Consider the following 19,917-nt stretch of genomic DNA (forward strand, 5'->3'; position numbering starts at 1 on the left):
GTACTCAGGTGTGGCCTTACCAGTGCTGAAGAGAGGGGAAGGATTGCCTACTTCGACCTGCTGGCAACATTCCTCCCAAAGCAGTCCAGGATACCATTTAGCCTTCCTTGCCGTACATCCCACTGCTGAACTCCCTGTACTCTGAATTCAAAGGTTATCTAGGAGAACCTTCAGATTTATAAGTGTGGACACCGAGACCCTTATGAGATGTTCAGAGATTGTAATCTCTTCCACCTGAAGCGAATCTGTCTCTTCTATAAAGAGTTCTTATTGTAGAACTTCAGTCCCACTGGGTGCACTTGAGGCTACTGTGTGTAAGAGTGGTTGCAGACTTGTTAAATTAAGAAAGGCCAGAACACATCCACATCCCTTTAAAAGTATTTTCATACTGTTGTTTGAGCAATTCTGTAACTGGTGGGTAAATTCCATTGCTGTTGGAAAATATGGATCATTTATTAATAACTCTTCTTCTCTGAAATGTGTTTTATATGAACAGAAAATTCTTCTGCAAGCTGCCAGACAAACCACCCATGGAAGGACTGAGTTTACTCTTTCTTCAGTTCTCAACCACGATTTTCTTAGTTCTTCAAGGTTTCTTTGAGAAACATTGATCAGATGATAGGTTGAGAATGTACTTCAAGTTTTTGTTAAACACTATCCTTAAAATGCCCATTACGCTGTGACTCCAAGCAATATTCCTTACAAAGCATGATCATTTGTGGAATGGATCTGAAGCGCCTTGTCAAATGAAGGCTGAAGAACCAAAGCCACACGATTTTTGGTTTCCATTAACGTGAGGAAAGTTAACAAATGTGTGAAGAATCTCACTAAGTCTGCAAAGACAGCCACCAATATTGCTAGAGTCAAAGGAGACTGAGCCTTAATCAATACTTGCTTGTATCCTGACCAAGTTCGGTAAGATTCTTAACGGAATATGTGGTTAAAAAGAGCTGCGTTCAAGTGGCCAGTGCTCTGCATTTTTTTGCCAAACAGATGAAGAACCCTCCTAAAGGGCTCTCCCCAGTCGATGTCAAACAACAAAGGCTAAAATACACCAAAAACATGCAGTGAAGTTCAGTCTGGGCTGCATGCAGTTACGGACAAGACTGGCAACACAGCACCTTGAACATTCAACCTGGGAAAACCCTAAGTATTTAGGACTGTGCAGAACATGTTATTGTTTCTTACATGTAGTGATATAAGAAGGATCATCAACTGTAAGTCCTTGTACAGTCCACCCCTTTCGGTTTAAAAGAACTGCTTGGAGCTTTAATAACAGCTAATAGTAACATAAAGACACTAAGAACAGACTTGTTCATTCATTTCCATAGAGGGAAAAAAAAAAATCTCTTACAAAAGAGGAAGGAGAGAGAAATCAAGATCTAAGCTGCCTAAGCAAATGAAAAACACTGAAAACCTTTCACCTGCAATTACATAGCAGATACACCCAACTAAGTGACCTTTGCCAGAAAGGGTTAAAAACCTCTAGCACTAACAGAGTTCGTGCTGTAATCCAAAATACAATGCAGGTACCTTACCTAGAAGCAGCAATTTTGCTTTGCTACCACCTAAAAGCTCAAACTGTTTCTCTAAATAGGCATTTTATTGGATGCTATCTGCACTACACCATTTCTGACAGGGAAAGAGTACATCTATAATACTATGAAAGCTACCTACTATCAGTGTTGCAAGGAAAAGGGAGCAAAGGTTTGAAAAGGTGGTGATGATCCAGCTGCTTTACAAGAAAGGTCTAAGAAAAATAAAGGTCGATTTCTTGGCACTGAAATCAAGAGGCAGAACGTACCAAAAATAAAAGATTTTTAGGACAGCCTGGAACAAACATTATCCAAAATAAATGTCCTGTTATACCTTGTGGATCATTTTAGCAAGACTGTATGTTGCCAGAAGTTCCATATCAGAAGTTGCACAAGTACCACTCACAACCACTTTCATGTCAAAACACCTAACAAGCATGGCTGAACCACACTGTCTGTAGCCTGGTCTTCCAAATGATCCATTAAAATTGCTTGTGCAGGGAAAGCAGCCCTATCTGAACAACCAAATTTGCATTATTTAACCTCAGGTGAATTCTACAGATCCTAGAAGCAAAAGAAAGTCACTCAAGAGTGGTAACACACAGGATGGACATAAGCCAGCAACAGTCATAAGCCCAGAAATAACACAGCCTAAATACAAGAAACAGTTACAGGAGACAGTTTTGTTGACCAGTGAAAAGACAAAAGACATTTACAATACAAGCATGGCCTTCAAGTATTAAATTTCCTTCCCAGGAAAGGATTCATATTTCCAATTGGTAAAATATCAAGGTATCTGATGAGTCAGTGATAACAAATGTATAGTACTTTTCACAGCCACAGTCTTATGTGCATTTGCAGACCTAAGCCTCACATAAAAGTAAGCAGTTGAGTACTACCTGTGAAGCAAACAACTTTAGAAATCGATTTACATCCACAAAAGCAAACATTACATTCTTTGCTTAAGAGCAATGAATAGCACAACATTCCATACAATACTTTCAATCTGCTTAAAAGGATTAAACCCAATAATTTTCCTTAGCTTTTCTTACAATAGTGATTAACTAGAATAAACTCCTATAGTCAAGGATATCAAAATTTCAGAAATCTGTTTGTTAATCCATAATGTATTCCTAGGGTATGGTGCATATACCACTTCCTTTTAAGTTTGTTACATTCCACACCTACCTCTGTACAATTTTCTTTCAGTCTTCTGGAAAGTACAAATAAAAGTCTTGGTACTTCCCAGAAAACAGAACACTTTCTGTATTTTCTAATCCTCAATTCTGTGCAGAAGTCAACCTGCTTTATTTATCTCTTTTACTTAAAAGAAAAATAAGATCACATACTGATATTGACAAATCAAAACAGGTACTGTTGTGATTTTCATCTATGCAGAGTTAACTTTTTGCACCATCATCATAGGCTAGGCTTTGTTCTAGTTTAATTCTTAAATTCCTAAGCAATAGGCACTGCATATGCTGCACGGCCGCAGAAATAACCCTCAAGGATGAACTTCATCTCTCTGAAGAAGAAAAAATTCCGTATCTGCTTTTCCCCTTTTTCTGAATGCAAAGCAGTTCACCAGCTGGGTTTTGGTTTGGTTTTTGGATTTGTTTTTTTTTTTGTTGGCACTTTTTTGTTGGTTTTGACTATTTTTTGCTATTACATCAGAGTACAAAAGACAATCTCTGAGGAATACAGCTCCAAATTGCAAGTTTCAGCCAGAAAAAAATCCCTCTTCCTACAAAATGACAACCTGACCACATAATGAGGTATGTGGTGAAAGTGGCAAATCAGTTTATATTGACTAAACCAAGTGAAAGTGAGAAGTAAAATAATCAGCTTTAATGATCCAAAGAAAGGCAGCAATATACTAAAGAGCACTGCATTTCAATTACAAGATCTAACAGTAACTCTACACAGACCTAATTCAACTGAATTACTGCTTCATTCATTGTCTTCATCCCAGCCTCTCAACATATTCACCTACCCTTAAGAATTATCACTCAAGGTTGAGGGGAAAGGTGCAATTTTTTTTCAGAGCTGCAAGAATTCAAACTTCATGATTTAAGTTCAAATTTGTACCATGAACATTTACATGAACTTACTACTATCCAAGTTCATTACTGTAAAACAACTCAGTGAAGAGACGACAAATTGGAATTTTATACAAAAACAATTTACTAAAAAAAGTAACTACCAATTTGTGATTAGGGAGTTTAAGACATCTAGTAAGACTAAGCCACTTTCAAGATAGGAACAGACAAATATTTTTTTTTCCCCAAGAGGTGTTCATTATTTCATCATAACTCAAAATGTATTTTGACTTACCTTTTGCCAATAAAAAAAATTCTATATAACTGTTTACACAAATAAATTAACTGCTGAAATAAATGCTACTAGTGTTTGATACACAGATTCCTCTAAAATCTATGAGTATCTGATAAGATAAAGGATTTAAAAAAATACTACCCAGTTTTCCCCATTAAGCAGAATCCTGTATATTCCTAAATTGTTTTAAACCAGTTATGTTGTAATTCAGAACCTCAAACAAGCTATTTTTCATACAAGCAACCCTACTTTCCTCTTTGTATACAAGTTATCTACATATACAAGTAATTTACAAGTTAAGCTCTTTTTAACCACATATTCAGTTAAGAATCTTACTGAATTTGGTCAGGATACAAGCAAGTATTGATTAAGGCTCAGTCTGCTTTGGCTCTAGCAATATTAATGGCTGTCTCGGAGACTTGTTATATACAAGTTTGTATACAATTATCTACATTCAGTGCAGAAGGATTAATACAGCTCCCATTGCCAAGCCTGAGCTAGCTTAAAATTATCCAGCTTGGTAAAAGTTCAACCACGGCTCAGAGAACCTACCCAAATCAAGGTTTTATAGCCCTAACACTGCTGCGCCTCCTTCGCTGAGCACCATGCAACTTTTATAATAGCTTTGAACTAGGCAGACTGACAGTTTTACAGGTAACCTGGGCATATATATGTAAACTTTAGTTGTCTCTGACAACAAATACTGTTGATAATCTCAGAATTTTTCTTTTAAACTCTGACTGACAGCCCTTATCCTGTACTGAGATTCTTAAAGGTACAAGGCTGATCTCGCACATGGGTTCCCTGAAGTCTTCTTTTAAAAGAACTGCATGGACATTCCTTAAAACAAAACATGTAAAACCCAGTAATCTTTAACAGCATTAGCCTGAGCTAGCCCATTTCACTTTGCACCAGGAAAGCTCACACAATTATGGAGCCTCAACTGTGATGACAGTGACCTTCAACTAAAGGTGACAACTTGGCAATTTGCTGTTACTTTCAGCACAGAACTAAGCAATCAGGTTCATGGCAGCTTAAGGTTCACGCTGCCCATGTGCAATACTTGATAAAAGGGTTTGGTCCCATCCCCCCCGCCAATAACAGGGCACTAGGAAAAATACATGCCTACAAAAGCTTTTAAACTGTCTCATGCACAGAGCTTTGATTTTGAAGCAATTTAAAAATGGTGAAAGTATGCTAATGTTTCTTTAGTGCCAAACCATCAGCTATTAGATGTGTGCTCAACTGATGAAGATGCTTTTTTTTTTTCAGCACAGAAATTCAGCTGAACACAGCTCTGTTACACAAATCAACCATCATTTCCCATTATCTTCCTATTCACATAAACTTCTCTTTGAAAAAGGTTGATCTATTTTCAGCAGGTCCTTTATGAAAACGTCATTTTTAATAAGTAAAACAAGAAGTTAAATAAGGTATTACACACAGGTCTATTAAAGAGTATTTTGCACTAGCCAACAAGACACTCAAACTTGCTGTGTTGTGTTGCCCTCTTCAGGTCAACAGCACTTATATTTTCTACGTTTTTGCTTGACGAGTCATTGTGTTTGAACTTCTTTCATAATTTTCAGATTTGCTGTTTCAAGTAGCAGCTAACTTTACCTCTATCTTACCAGTGCTTCAAGTATTTTTTAATCTAAAATCCCACAGCAATGAACTTTGGTTTTGGCCTCCAGGTCTCCTTAACTTTAATACTGATCTTGAGGATTATCAAAATACCAGCTAGTGTTTGAAAAGGTGACTAAAAAACAAACTTCAACATTGGTAAGCAAGCCTCATGACAAGAGACTTAAAAAGCTCAACTGATTCAGCTTACCAAAGAAAACTGAAGCTGCTGAAGTCAGTCTGTATATGAACTTGGAGACTAGAAAGTCAGATGACTTTAAAGTGGTGTAAGGCAAAACAAAATCTAGAAATGAAGTCAGACAAATTCAGCCTTGAAACGTAGTGGAGGCTTTTCACCCAAAACAACAAAAGATTTTAATAACCGACTAGCATAAAAGGATGGATTCATTATTACTTGAAAACTTTAAAGATGGATCCAGCATCTTTCCAAACAATCCATTCTGTTCAGGTTTTGAGTAGTTGTTACAACATGGTCCAAATTATGATGCTGATTTGCATACCTGTAATTAGTTTTGGAATTGATCATCTGCGTTCTGCCAATTAATGTGGAAATACTAATAAAACAGTCTTCCATTGCTTGGGAAAGGGCCATGCTTGGGCTTCTGATTCATTCATTGAGCCAGATATTAATTCATTTCCCCCTCCCACCTTGCTATTTTTAGACGACAGGTCATGGTAGACATTTAAATCTATGTAGACATCTCAGTAGCGCAACTTTCACAGTAAGAGCCAAGTACTGAATTCAACTGATGTATTAAGTATGGAGAATTTCACTCACGTAACTAAGGCAGATGTACAATCACAAATTGTTACGATGTTTGATTTAATCACATCTTAAGGGACTTACAATAGGAAAAAAACAGTTCAAAGCTAAGGCCTACTATGTAATTAAGCAATAAAATTAATAACCTAATCAAAATCCTAATAAAACAGAGGCAAATGAAATACTCCTTCAAATACCATGGCACATCCCAGTACCAAATAAAGGAACAAGCTAACAAACAATCCCAGATCATTCCCTTTTGGGCTGGCAAACACACAACCACCAGCTTGCCTTAAGCCAAGCGCGACTCCAGAAAAAGCTCAGAACTTGTCATGAAGTTTTCATGCCTTTTCTTGCACATACTTCTGCAATTTTATTCTCAAGAATGAATTGTTATTTATAGCTTTTAAGTCCTATATACCTAGAGGGCAGACTCAGAGGAAAGGAGGGAGCAAACAAGAACAAATGGGTAAGCATGACATCGGGAGAGAACATGATAGCAAACCTCGGGGACGAGTGCAAACTGCAACAGCTGAGACTCAGTGCAGACCCACCTGCAGCGTAAGAGAGCAGCTCACTGGGGTAGTCTCTATCAGCACATAGAAACTCCTCTCCAGTGCCCGACTAACATGTCCTGTTCACAGTGCCTGGAGCTAAAGACTGATGAAAACTTCCTGCCATCTATCAGCCATGTACTCTTGTTCAACTAGAAAGTGCAAAGCCAGCTGGTCTTACAAACACGGGGAAAAATTCCAAGCCAAACTCTAGTACTCTACAAGAAAAGCAGCACTCTTAAATGCATAATATACTCAAAACATTACTATTTTCTCTAGTGAGAAAAGTGAAAAAAGTATACTGTTCAACAGTACTATTAGACAAAAACATTTTGATGCAACTGTCAACTGAAGACACAGGCACTTACATCTCTGAAGTGATGAAGTGGGGCACTTTTTTTTTTGACACAAGTAAAAGTGTCACAAAATTATAATCACTATTTTAAGCCGTTTCCGGTAGAAAAAGTTTCCACCTATGTCAAAGGTCTGTCTGGTGTAAATTCATACAACATAATCTAGACTATGGCAACTGGTAATATAATCTCCAAGATCTTAGCTAACTTCTAAAACTCAGTCTTTTTCTTAATCTTCAACAACAGATGCCATGATTCTGGTCCAATCTTAGCTACTGCACTTAGAAGAGGTGCTGGACAAGGGCTTTTAAAATTACCTGTGGTTAGTTTAGTTCTGACTTACCCAAGATGACGTTCATATTTTTGCCATCTTTCTCCCCCACACACCATCAGATTTGGATACCACATGAGGTATGATTCATATTATTCTTTAGAAATGTATTTTAATAGACAAGCTTTACAACTGAAAGAACCTTTTAGTTTTGAAAATACCAGGCCTTCAGCAAAAAGCATGTCAGATCACTTTATTGCATGCACTTTTTCCTATAGTAACTTTTCCCAGTCATATTTAATCATTGCTAAGACAGACTTTTCTTAGTTGGTATCATAACCTAGTACATTCCTTTGAAGGAAAAGGAATTCATCCACCTCATACTGCCAAAACACAATCTAGACAGCTCCCTTCACAGAATTTCCTTCTAATAATTTTGGGGTAATGGAAGGTATGGAGACTAAGAGGAGGAACTCACTCTCTCCAGTGAAGGCAATGCCTAGTGATTTCCTGCCATCCACCCGTATATCCTTAAGTATCTACAAAAGCACTACGTGAAAACACATAGGGAATAAACATCCACTGTAATACGTACCCAGGCTAAACTAGCATTTATGGAGGGACATGCAAGCAACCAATGAGAACACAAAGCCGACTTCTATCAGCACTGATAGAAATTAAGTGCAATTGGGGTGGGAGTTACATACATCTGAAGAATACTTTTCAATCAGTTATTTCAGCATATGCAAGTCTGTCACTAAACACTGCATAATTATGTTAAAACTACAGAAGTTAACTCCTTGGAATCAAATTATCATCTCACTCTTCCTAACACTTTTCTGAAAATTCCTTTAAATACATAGATTTTTAATGATGAGCAGTAATCAGTACACAAACCAACAAACCAAACAAAAAAGCTGGAAAACACTTGCATCCACTTTTTAAAACAAGAGGAACATTACAGAAAATATTCAGAAATATTAAGAGCAGTATTACTGAAAATAACATACACCAACCTTCTCAAAGGCTGTCTCAGCATCATCTTTATTTGTATTTGGTCTTCTATTCTTAGATATTTTGGGTTTAAACTACAGCAAGTAAAGGGTTGCTAATTAAAAAGATAATGAAAATCAATGTAAGTACTACTGGCTAAAGGGATAGATATTACCAAATAATTTTTTTTTTTTTTTAAAAAAAAAGCTTTACTAGCACGAAATCATGTGATATCACGGAAAATCTCCCTCATGGTTTTAAGGTCTGTACCTTATTCAAACAGCAAAACCTCAATTTTGCAAACGCATTTATGTGATTTCTATGAAGACACTTTAAAAAAAAACACCTACCAGAGAACAAACAAACAACTTAGTTACTAAACAAAAAGCTGTGAACTACTTTTCCTGATACATACTTTTTGATACTTATACAAACCTTACCATCTGCTATGTTCTCTGACAAAATAACTGACTTCCGTTCTCAATCTAAGGTTTCACTATGATGGTGCCTTATATCTAACATTAAAAGTTACTTCAGTCCCATTGCAAGATTGTATAAGTTTGTACTGTCATTAAAACCTGTTACAAAGTAGTATCAGACTACTCAGTACTACAAATAAAGTAATTTGATAGTTACAGGTATAGAATGTGAATGTAAATAGGTGAAAATGTCTCAAAGATGAAACAAAGCAGACTAATTTACAGAGAGGCGACAAGAGTTCTGTATAAACTTTTAACAACACAATTCCAAACTTCATTGTGACCTTAATGCTATAAAAACTAAGAGGACATTAAAAAAATTGTAATGATTTCAAGGAATATGTCTTCAAATAAACTGCTGATAAAAAAAAAGAACACTAGCATATTAAACCAGAAAAAAGTCAAAGCTAGTTTTGGATTGTAAAGTATACAATTAGAAGACAAAAAGTAAGCATAGGTCTTGCATCTAGTTCTACTACTTTCATCTTGTAATGCCAACAAGAAGTCTACGCTGTGGATGAGAGAAAAGTATTCCTCCTGAAATGTTTGACAAACTTTCCAGAGGACATTTTGCATCCAAACCAGTTTTCATAGCTAGCAGTTATTTTTAGTGACAGAATTAGCTTTTTTTAAAAAACCCCAAACAATCTATACCAGCCTTAGCACATTCTCAAGTATGACAGACTTACAACATAATGAATGGTAACTACCTATTAGAATACATACAATCTATTTTGTCTAATTTATACAATTCAAGGGTCCAGCAAAGATGAGCATACAAAGTTTTACCATGTTAGAAAAGGGAATGTATAACTCTGAAAATAGATTATGATATGACACCTCAGTGGAAGATTTGGTTAAAAGTGGTTTTATTTCATTGTCTCCTACCTGATAAATTCTAAATGGGATGTATCGAAATCCACTATCTTCTGGAGGATACTCCATGAGTTTTCGATTTATTGCCCAAAACTGCTCAAATTTATCTGTGAAGGTAAAATTATATTTTGTTAATATTAATAACACTTTTTTTCAGCTAAAAGAGGTAAATGAGACACGATTGGAACAACATGCAAACTTCTCTTACAGAAGTTTGATCTGTACGAATATTTTTCCCACATTCCTCCTCCCTATTTAGTCTGAAGCCAAAGGTAAGTCATCTGCATCCTCCTATGAAAACAGTGATGGGGCAACTTACCAAACTGAAAGAGAAAGCAACTCGAATTCATAACATATCTCCCACTGTAAGGGAAATACTGGGCCACTAATTATGGACTTCATTGCCTCAATTAACAGTGCCTATTTCTCCACTCCCTGCTGCTACTGGTCCAGTCTCACAGTTTGTAAAAACATCTAATTGTTCTTAACTATAGATGAACAATAGGTATAAAGTACAGCAAAACTAAAGAAAGAACTCCTTGAGGGGTTTACATTTGGATATGCAAATCTTAAAATAATCTTTAACAACATATGATATAATCAAAAAATATACTGTCAGTTTTATGACACAACCTGGAAATAAAAAGTTTGTGTTTGAAACATTTTTGTTAGTATTAGCAAGTAACTAGGTTTAGTAGAGTAGCCTGAGGCAGCACACCATTTCATCCTGTTCAGAGATGACAAGAACCGAATAGTTTATTGTGCTTAAAATGTATAAGGACAACATAGGACTAGAGTAGTAAAGAATTTTATACATGCAAATCAATTATTCAGATCAAGCAAACAACCAACACCAAAAGTGACAGAAAGGAACATGAACTGAGATGGAATGAAGCTGCTGCTAGCCTTACTGGAGAAGGCAGCTTTAGGAGGGGAAGAGCAAGACAAATTTCCTTATAGGCCCTAACTGTCCAAGACAGCAAACAGCAGACACTTCTTCAGAAGGAACACAGTCTCCAACTTTGCTTCCTCAGCACATTGTTCAGTGAGTCTCAAGACAGCTGGCAGTATAACAGTTACAGAATTCAGGCCCCCTCAAGCAAGGTTAAATTCAGAAATCCATTTGCAGAACAAAAGGTTCGTCCCACTTCCAAAACTGCTGATAACAATTAAAGCAATTGCTGAAAATTAAAAGTCCGAGATTTGGTTTACTCCAGTGTAGAGCACAGATGGCTGTCAGTCTGCTAAAAGACACAGTTAATACATATTGCAGGGTTTATAACACAGTGCTTTTCCTGACTGAACGTGATACAAGACAGGAATATCCAGGAAACCATAAACCAACTCCTGCCAGGTATTCTGTAGGAGCATTTCCTGATGCTTATCTCAGAAAGTACTTCCACACGCTTGTTTCCGGATTAGGAAATGCCTCTTGACAAGCACTTACCTGAGCTGAAGTCAGCACCACCACACAAGCACCTGCCTGAGATGAGGAGCTGCCTGGACACAGGGTGCTACCCCATAGCTCACCAGCTGGGAAGCTCTGCGGGCAGCAGTGGCAGCCCTGAAGCTGGCTGTACCCAAGCGAGCCTGCTATGAGAACTCCAGCCGACAGAGTCAGAGGTTTACTCTTGCAATGTCTAACACAAAGACAGAATACATCCTCCCCACAAATTCTGTCAGTGGGAAAGTGAAGATTTAGTATATTTCCCTCACCCTTGGAGACAGCATTGAGAATGGCTTACAGCTTTCACTACAGATTGTGTGGACAAGCATCCTATGGCAGGCGCTGATGAATTTACACTTCAGACTACAAACGCTGTTGATAAAACTATCAATTATGGCTATATACAAAACGCAACAATCAAGACTTACTTAAGCTAGTGAGCTTCAGCAGTCTTAAATAAGGAACCTACATGTTTGGAAACATCCTACCTGAAAAAAAACAACTAAAAGAAACAGTGACTTCATTTACTTGTTTCATGCTCATATTACACTAACTAGGAAAGCTGGGTGAACAGCTTAGTGTCCTCAAAATTCATTAGAGATGAGCAACATACATTATGAATCAGAAAAACACCAAATTCTGCACATATAACAGGCTTACAATAGGAACTTAAGTATATTGTCCCTTGTGGCATATATGGCAGAGAAGTGAATCTTGTTTAGAAGGACAAAAAAGTTAAACAGTGGTAATGTACAGTTAACTCACTTCTGTTCTTCATTCCAGCTTCCTCACCTCCCAGAAATTGTGCACGTGATATTATTTAAGGCAGGGAAATTTATAAATTTGTACTTCTCAGATCATTCTCTGAATGCTCAAACAATGCTCAAGACAAACTACTGTTTTATCAAGATGTTCAACTTTCTAATAACTTCTGTAGTTTCTATATATTACAGCAATAATTGCAAGAGGTGAATGACAAACTTGTTGCATTTTGTAATCAATTACGTTCTGTCAATTCAACCAATATCCTAGGGAATGAAAAACTTTCTGGTAAATTAGCTAGACAATGGAGTCAGACATCTTAAGACAGATCTCCACTGTGTGCGCAGCATGGTCTGAAGACATCTAAGTTAATCCTCATAACCTTATATTGCTGTTCTCCAAACATCCTTCCACAGATACAGTATTTTTACTACAGGAAACCAAGCTGGGTATAAGAAAATCAACACAAATTTTTAAAGCAAGCAGCAGGAAAAGGCTATTCAGCCTGCAAACTGATATATGTGACCTGGCAAGAACTTTTATTAGCATTAAAAGCACTGGCTGAATGCCAGAATCCTAATGCTCCGAAATACAAAAATAGCTGCTTTCACAGAACCCTGAAGACTCAAAAGCTCAAAACAAACAAACAAAAACCCCAACACCCTCCCCAATTCCCTTGAAAATGTAAGCAAAAGGATTCATCATTCTCCAATTTTTGTGTCAGTACCTCCTATTTATGCAAAACAGACTCAAGGAAGCTATTAATGCTATGAACAAGCTATAAGAACTAATTAGTGCTTTGGATAGACAGGACTTAAAGGTGCTAGCCAGAAGTTTGACAAAACAAAACTGGAGTTTTCATCAAGCCAGTAAACAAGAAGTTCTCTACCTATCAGGAAAAGCACTTTACACACTCATCCTCCCTTGTGAAAAGCTTATGCAGCCTACATGATATCTAAACTCCTGTAATAGTCAAAAGTTATTGCTTTTGTTTTCCACAATCCAGCTGTTTTTAATAAAGTGCTTGACTGATGTATTAGAGAGTTTCTGTATTAGCAAAAAAACCATACTTGCAAAAGGCAGATGTTCATATCTGCATAACAGTATTCAAAGTAATGGCAATAAGACTTGGACAGAAGTGACATTAGTGACAGGATAAGAGTTCCAGATGACTCTACTAATCACATTCCTTAAATGAGAGGATGGTTGCTATATATAACTTTGCCTAAAGGGAAATACTAGAACTTTGCTTTATTTTATATCACAGATCAGAAAGTTAAAACCCAAATAATGGAGGAGAGAGCTCACAGATTTTTCAGCTGGATAAGTCACTTATAAATATAAATATTCATTTATTAGAAATGTAGTCACTGAATGCCCAAACACTGCGCACATTACCTTTCAGTACTACAGAGATGCACAGAATCTAATGAGAACTTTGAAAATATTATTTACATATATAGAAACAGTGTGAGTTAGCAAAACCACAAGGACTTAACATCAACCATAACAATAATCTCAGTACACAAATTCACTATGCAACAAATTAAACCTCAAACAAATTTACAAATACAGTGTGCCACATTATGTATGCACTTAGGGTTCAGAAATCTATCACTGAAATTGTTTGTGCCTTTAATATGTCCTTTAAAACAGTTTAAAAGGACAGTTACAGGGAAACACTTTGAGAATTGTTCCCTCCATTAAGCAAGACTGAAAATCCTTTAGCAGTCATTGATGTTAATCCGAATGTATAACTATTATATTAAAAGGTTGTTGATAACTCCAGTCATAGTTTTATTGTTGATAGACAGTAACTGCTGAACCTTTTACTATCAAGCTGTGTTAACTAAGGATTAGTCCAGGCTGAAATTTTGAAGGCTAGGCCTCTTTCTCAGGCTGAGACCCAGGGCAATGATCTTCAGACAACCAGAAAACTTAGTTTCATTTGTGCTACTGTCTTACACTCATTCTCTGAAACTCAAGTACTGCCATGCTTCAAACAGCTTGAAATTTTGCATGGATCTTGATGTTAGATGCATCTCTTCCACTCACATGACTCTATGAAAGGGTAAATGGACTGCTTGAGTGCTTGCCATCAACACATGCATTTCAATGCAGCACAGCCTTAAACCAGCATACACAAAGAATATGGGCAATTATCACAGAATAATACGTTATATTTACAAGTAACTTGCAATAAGACACAGTTGGTCACAGCATATGGCCAGTTAAAATGGACTTCCCACTGTAGAACAGTGGGCAGAACAACTAAAAAAAACCCCACCCTAATCTTTAAACTTAACAGAAATATCTTAATAATAAGGAATTATTTTCTTTCTGTATTTGACATTGATGCAACTGCTACCAGAGTACTGACTCCGGAATTGCATCTATTTCAAGAAGGCTGTGGAGATTGTTTAAATAACAGAAAGGATTAATGCAAAAACAAGGGAAAGATTGTTGAAATTCAATAAGGAAAATGCACTCATGGCTTTTATGTTTTAGAAAGTCAAAAAAGAGAACAAACAGGTGTAGTCCTCAGGGTAGCACAGATGCATGATTTTTTGTCTGGACAACTTGTGCTTTCTTCTTAAAGCCATCTAGTTGTATAAATTTTTAGAAAACATGCTTGAATTGAGTTGTATCTCTTAGCTCTATGCAAGCAATACCCATTTCCAGCTTGCATAAAAGTGTACAACCCTTAAATTTTAAAAACACAAAGCTTTTGTCTATTTTCAGAGGTTCACCACTCTCTAATAACCATATGAACCATAGAAATGATGCACAGCTAGAAGTAGTTGGACAGAACCAACCATAGCATTATCTAAGAGACCGAAGACTCTCCAAGTGTTATATCGGAACCATAGAAAACTTTTAGATGGGAAGTGCCTTTGGAGGTCAAGCTTTGGAATAAAAGCTCCTGCCCAAACCAGAAGAGCTGTCTACATAGAATTAAATGAGTTTGCTCAAAGCCTTGCCCAGTCATGTTCTGACTGTCTCTGCAGGTTCCCACTCAATCCCTTTCACTCCCCCTGCCCCAGTATCCCATCAGCCTTTCTCCTGCCATGACTTGTAACTGTTTTCTTTTGTAATTGCCCAACTTCACGGCCAATGCAGGCATGTCTGAGAGGAATCAAACTCCATCTGCCTACAAGTTTTCCTTTTAGGTAGTGGAAAGCGGCTATTAGATCCATCTTCAGCCTTTACGTCCTCAGGCTAAACAAGGCAGTTCACCCACTCTCTTTTAATACAGGAATATGCTCCAGCTCCTGATCCATCCTACCACCGCTCTGCTGGCCTCTTTTTCCGATTGCCCACATTTCTTTTGTCCTGAGGTCCCAAAGAGGACAAGTATTCCCAGCACAACCTTAGATGTGCTGAGTGAGGAGAAAGTACTCACCATCTGGCTATATACTAGGGTGCACAAGGGCTAAAGCAGCTCCCTGGTTCATCTTCATTTCTGCAACACCACACAACAGATTACTCAATCTGTTTGTTCACCGTTATGCACATCCACAAAGCTGCTTCCCAGTCAGTCCCTAGACTGCCCCAATGTAGGGTTTTTTTTCCTGGCTCTGGTGCGGGACTTTACACCTGTACCTGTCAGCTCCAGAAAGCTCCTGCTTGCCTACTGCTCCTGCTCATCATGGTCCCTCTGAATGGCAGATCTGTTCCCCAGTCTATCAACTGCTTCCACCAATATTTTCTTTTGGTCATAAACTAAGGGTTTAATCATATACATATAGTCAAATTAACTGTACTGTACAGAGAACTACAGCTGCAAGTCAAGGACATGAAGTGTATTTTCTTAACAATAAAGCAACTATATTTTCCACTGACTTGGGCTCTAGCAAGCATTGTGTTCAACTGCTACAGCCAAAAAGTAGTCTTCTCTAAATTTAGTTTCCAAGAAGACTAAGACTCTACATGCACACGTAGTTCTGTTGACTGGTAAGCAATTTTAACCAATTTTATAGAAGGTTAAATTTTGTGTGGTATGCCTCAAGCATGAAGCAGCTTTGTTGACAAAATAGAATTATTTTAAATACTTCAGTACCTTGCTATCCAGAAACAGTATTTACAGCTAGTTACTCTCATTTCTCAGCTATTTAAAGATCTGTCTCTAAAGTACTCTAGGCCATCTAAATTCATCATTCTTATTCTTGTACAACAAAACCACAGATAATTATGATTATCAAGGGCTTCAGGAAGACTCTGATACATATTTGACTCTTGCTGACTACTACAGTTCAGTGCCAGCCTTTTTGAGAACACAGTTTGAAATACTGTTATAGCATCATTAAAGCACAAGATTTCCACACCATACAACCCCACATTTTACACACTGACACCATCCACAGTTAAAATATTCTTGCTATTAAATGCTTAGGTTACTCGGGTATTTTGACAGATCATGGTACAGAATATAAAGCCACAACTGAAGAGGGCACACAAGTTTACTAGTTCTTTCAGACTATTTTCAGGCACAAGTAACTATCATTATATATAGAGATAGGACCTTAGGACTGCTTTGACTTAATGTTAATTGACAAAGGCTAGGTACAGAAATATTCTTAATGTCACAGATAGCAAAGTAACAACATTCAACATGAATGTACGTATCTGAAGTCCTAATTTTGCCTTGTAAATACACAACAGTCATTAACTGAAATATCTCCACTGCATGATGTGCCCATTAATCTTATATACCCTCCAAATTCACATTCAGCTGGTATATTGCTATAGAATACTGCAGGAAAGCAGCAGATTGTAAAATTTTGAAGTAAAAAAAATAGGCTTTACTTTGCCTGTCCATGCTAAAAAAGACATGGAATCACCGCAAAGAAGCATCATGCTAACGAGCTCAAGTACTAATAATAGTAAAGTACAGTGGTATGGGCCTTAAGGTTGACTGTCACTCCCTTTTTAGTACTATGATCATGTAAATTAATTACATCGATGCACATCTGCTTGCCTATATGCACTATACCAACTTTTTAACAGCAGCGTTTACAATCAGAGAAGAATTAGTAGAAAATTCCTTCTGTATACTTAGCTGCAAATTCTAGTTTTTAAAAAAATAATTTATAAACCACACTATAAATGGAGCTGTAGATGCAAATCAAGAAAAAGGGGGGGGGGATCCCTCCCCTAATAGGTTTGAGATCAGTGTATTTAACACATTTACTTTTATGCTGTAATTTATGCGTTAGTTTTTATAGCAAAGCAGTGTTCTGAAGAAACAAAAGCATACTGCTTAAACTTTGCCGGTTAACAGAACGTTTTTATAAACTGTATGATAAAGCAGCATTTCACTCTTCAGATTAGCTATCTGATCCAAAAAGGCCTTTCCTCCCTGTTTTAATATACATAAGGTTGCCATACCTTATCAACATTCTTTTCGCTTGTTAAACACCATCTTAAGTACATTGTTTCCTTAACACCACCTCCCTTCACTTCCAGGTCATCAATTTATCTGTTAAAGATTCAGGGGAAGAAAAAAATCAAGATGGACTACTTTCCTTTGTTCAAATATGAAAAAGCATACATCCTATGAAGCTTAAGCTTTCTGTGTAGCCTAAAAGCAGGTGGCCTCAGTAGGTATTGTCACTTAAGCTAAAAAGAAAGCTGTGATTATTAAAAAATGTGTAATCCATTTATTTTTGAAACACATAACCCACAGGTTTTGTAAGAATAGAGCAGCAGGGCTTGTTACAGACTTCCTTAAGTCAAAGGGAAAAGGACTCCTGACAATTTTATCTGTACTCCAGTTCTGTGCTCCACATCTAGATAGCCTGGATATTTTAATACCTTCTTTGCCTCTGATTATGCTCTGTTTATATACATAAAAATAGAGCAGCATCTCTCCATATAACTCACTAACCTACTTTGCTTTCCCTGTACTATGCCTTTTCTAAAATACAGCTTTTTTTAAAAGTTAAAGAATCTTTATGTTAAGGCAGCTGTCAAATTCAGTTTACCAGCAGAAAATAACTTTGAAGCATTTCAAACTGCAAAGCAAAACCCCCCCAATAACCAAAGTTAATTTTAAAAATTAAGGCTGTTTTTTTTAAGAGACTGTTTACTTTGAAATGTAGTTAGACCTTACACATCTTTCAGGAAATTAAATACTTTGAGGGGGAAGGGAGGAAAGAAAGCAGGAGGCAGTAAAAAAGGAAAGTAAAATAGATTTAGAGAAATACAGTCAAAGATTCTCACAATCTGAATCCAAGTCTACCGAATATCTGTAAAAACTACAGAAGACAGAAGCAGTGAATGTAGAGAACCAGTTTGTGTGTGATTCAGGTTGAAGATGAAAGGCACACCTGCTTCAACAGGAAGTCTGGAAGGTGGCTATCTTTCTGAAGAAATGGTAACGTTCCAGGAGGAATAGTGTCAAAATGAGTACAAGACACGAGCCCTTGAAACCGCAGCAGGTTTATAAATTAGAATTCTGCAATATATATGAACAGATTATAAGGCTGGCAGATTACCTGTGCCAAAGATGCAAAGACCTTCAGGTGTGCTCCTTCAGAGTTTAATGTTTTTAATTAGACACACAGGCTTCTAATACAAGGTAGTAAAATCACTAGAAAGCATTTCTATCTACCTATCTCTATCTCCTCTCATGGTGGAGACTTCAGTATAAAGTAGCATTGCGAGCACTGGGTTACCTTTTGCTTTCCTCCCTTCATGCAGTTTATGTCCTCCTTTGAGACCCACTGATTCTCACGGGCCTCACCAACGCAGCAGCTCTGCTCTGTTCCCTTGTTGAAAGCAGAGCAGAGAAAGCCAAGGGGGGAATTCAGGCTGCCATCAATTCTCCACCTTTGTGCTGCAACAAAGAGCAACTATGCAAGTAGGCACCAGACCAGCACAGGAGAGTAACAAGGCAAAAGTCAGTTTCAGGGGGTGTGTGGGGTGTGTGTGAGAGACAGTTCAGAATCATGACACAGAACCCATATGGCTGGAGCATCAGTTTAGTCATTTGTGCGGAAAGGGTTACAAGCCAGTAACCAATGCAGAACCAACACTGAAGTCTATGCCACCATCCATTACCAGAAAAAAACCACAACCAAACCCCAAACAAAAACTACCACCACCAAAAAATAATATCCCTAGGAAAGCCTGTTCTGATGCATCTGATTGATTCTGCAGGTCCAGGCTGCCTGAACCTAGCTGCAGCTCAACACCAAAACAGTGCTGGGCTGACTGGGCAGATCTATTTGAACCTGTCCACACCACACCCCTTGGCTTCCATAACATCAGCAACCCCAATGTTTGGTGTATGCCATGCTATCTAACTCCAGAATAAGCAGGTATTGACACTAATCATAAGAAAATCTGATGCATTGCCAGAAATTTTTAACCACCAGCCCAGGAAAGTAATGACTTGGGATATCCTTTTTAATCCTTTTAACCAATACACCCATTTTCAAAGCTCAAAAGAATTGTTTAGTCTTTCTTCACAGTTAACTGGATCTCTACAGATGAAACATGGAAAGACGTTACCATTTTGATAGTGACACAGGGAAAAGGAAAGAATGGCAGCTTTGTGATCTAAAAAAGCCTCATGGTGTGTTCATTCATTTTCCTGTTAAATTCCTGAAGATATTCTACATACATATTGCCTAATTTAAGTTGCAAGGGATCAGGTAAGATTAGAGCGATTTGTTCAGCTACCAAAGCATGCTCATCACCTCGGACTAAGGTAAAGAACAGCATTGCTCCAACCAGTTCTCTATGAGACACACATACCAAACCTGAGTGGGCCATGTGTACACAGCACAAAAGAGATACTGCTGATGTACTGACACTATTTCTTTTTGGCAGTTCAAACATTTCTAAACAGCAATACGATAACTCAGAAAAAACAAACCTTCTGCCCCTCAAAAATCCAGGA

General features: G+C 37.4%; 1 protein-coding gene across 6 annotated transcripts in view; it reads right to left on the bottom strand.

Annotated features, from left to right (window-relative positions):
- Positions 1 to 19,917, bottom strand: part of ATG5 (autophagy related 5) — an 83,646-nt gene that overhangs the window by 40,020 nt on the left and 23,709 nt on the right. For all 6 annotated transcript variants that reach the window (XM_055811314.1, XM_055811315.1, XM_055811317.1 and 3 more), the window contains one exon: positions 9,815 to 9,909. In XM_055811314.1, the coding sequence (XP_055667289.1) occupies positions 9,815 to 9,909 (95 nt within the window). The remainder of the gene's footprint in view (positions 1 to 9,814; positions 9,910 to 19,917) is intronic.

The sequence above is a fragment of the Falco peregrinus genome, chromosome 7, assembly GCF_023634155.1.
Source record: "Falco peregrinus isolate bFalPer1 chromosome 7, bFalPer1.pri, whole genome shotgun sequence".
In the NCBI taxonomy this organism is placed as follows: domain Eukaryota; kingdom Metazoa; phylum Chordata; class Aves; order Falconiformes; family Falconidae; genus Falco; species Falco peregrinus.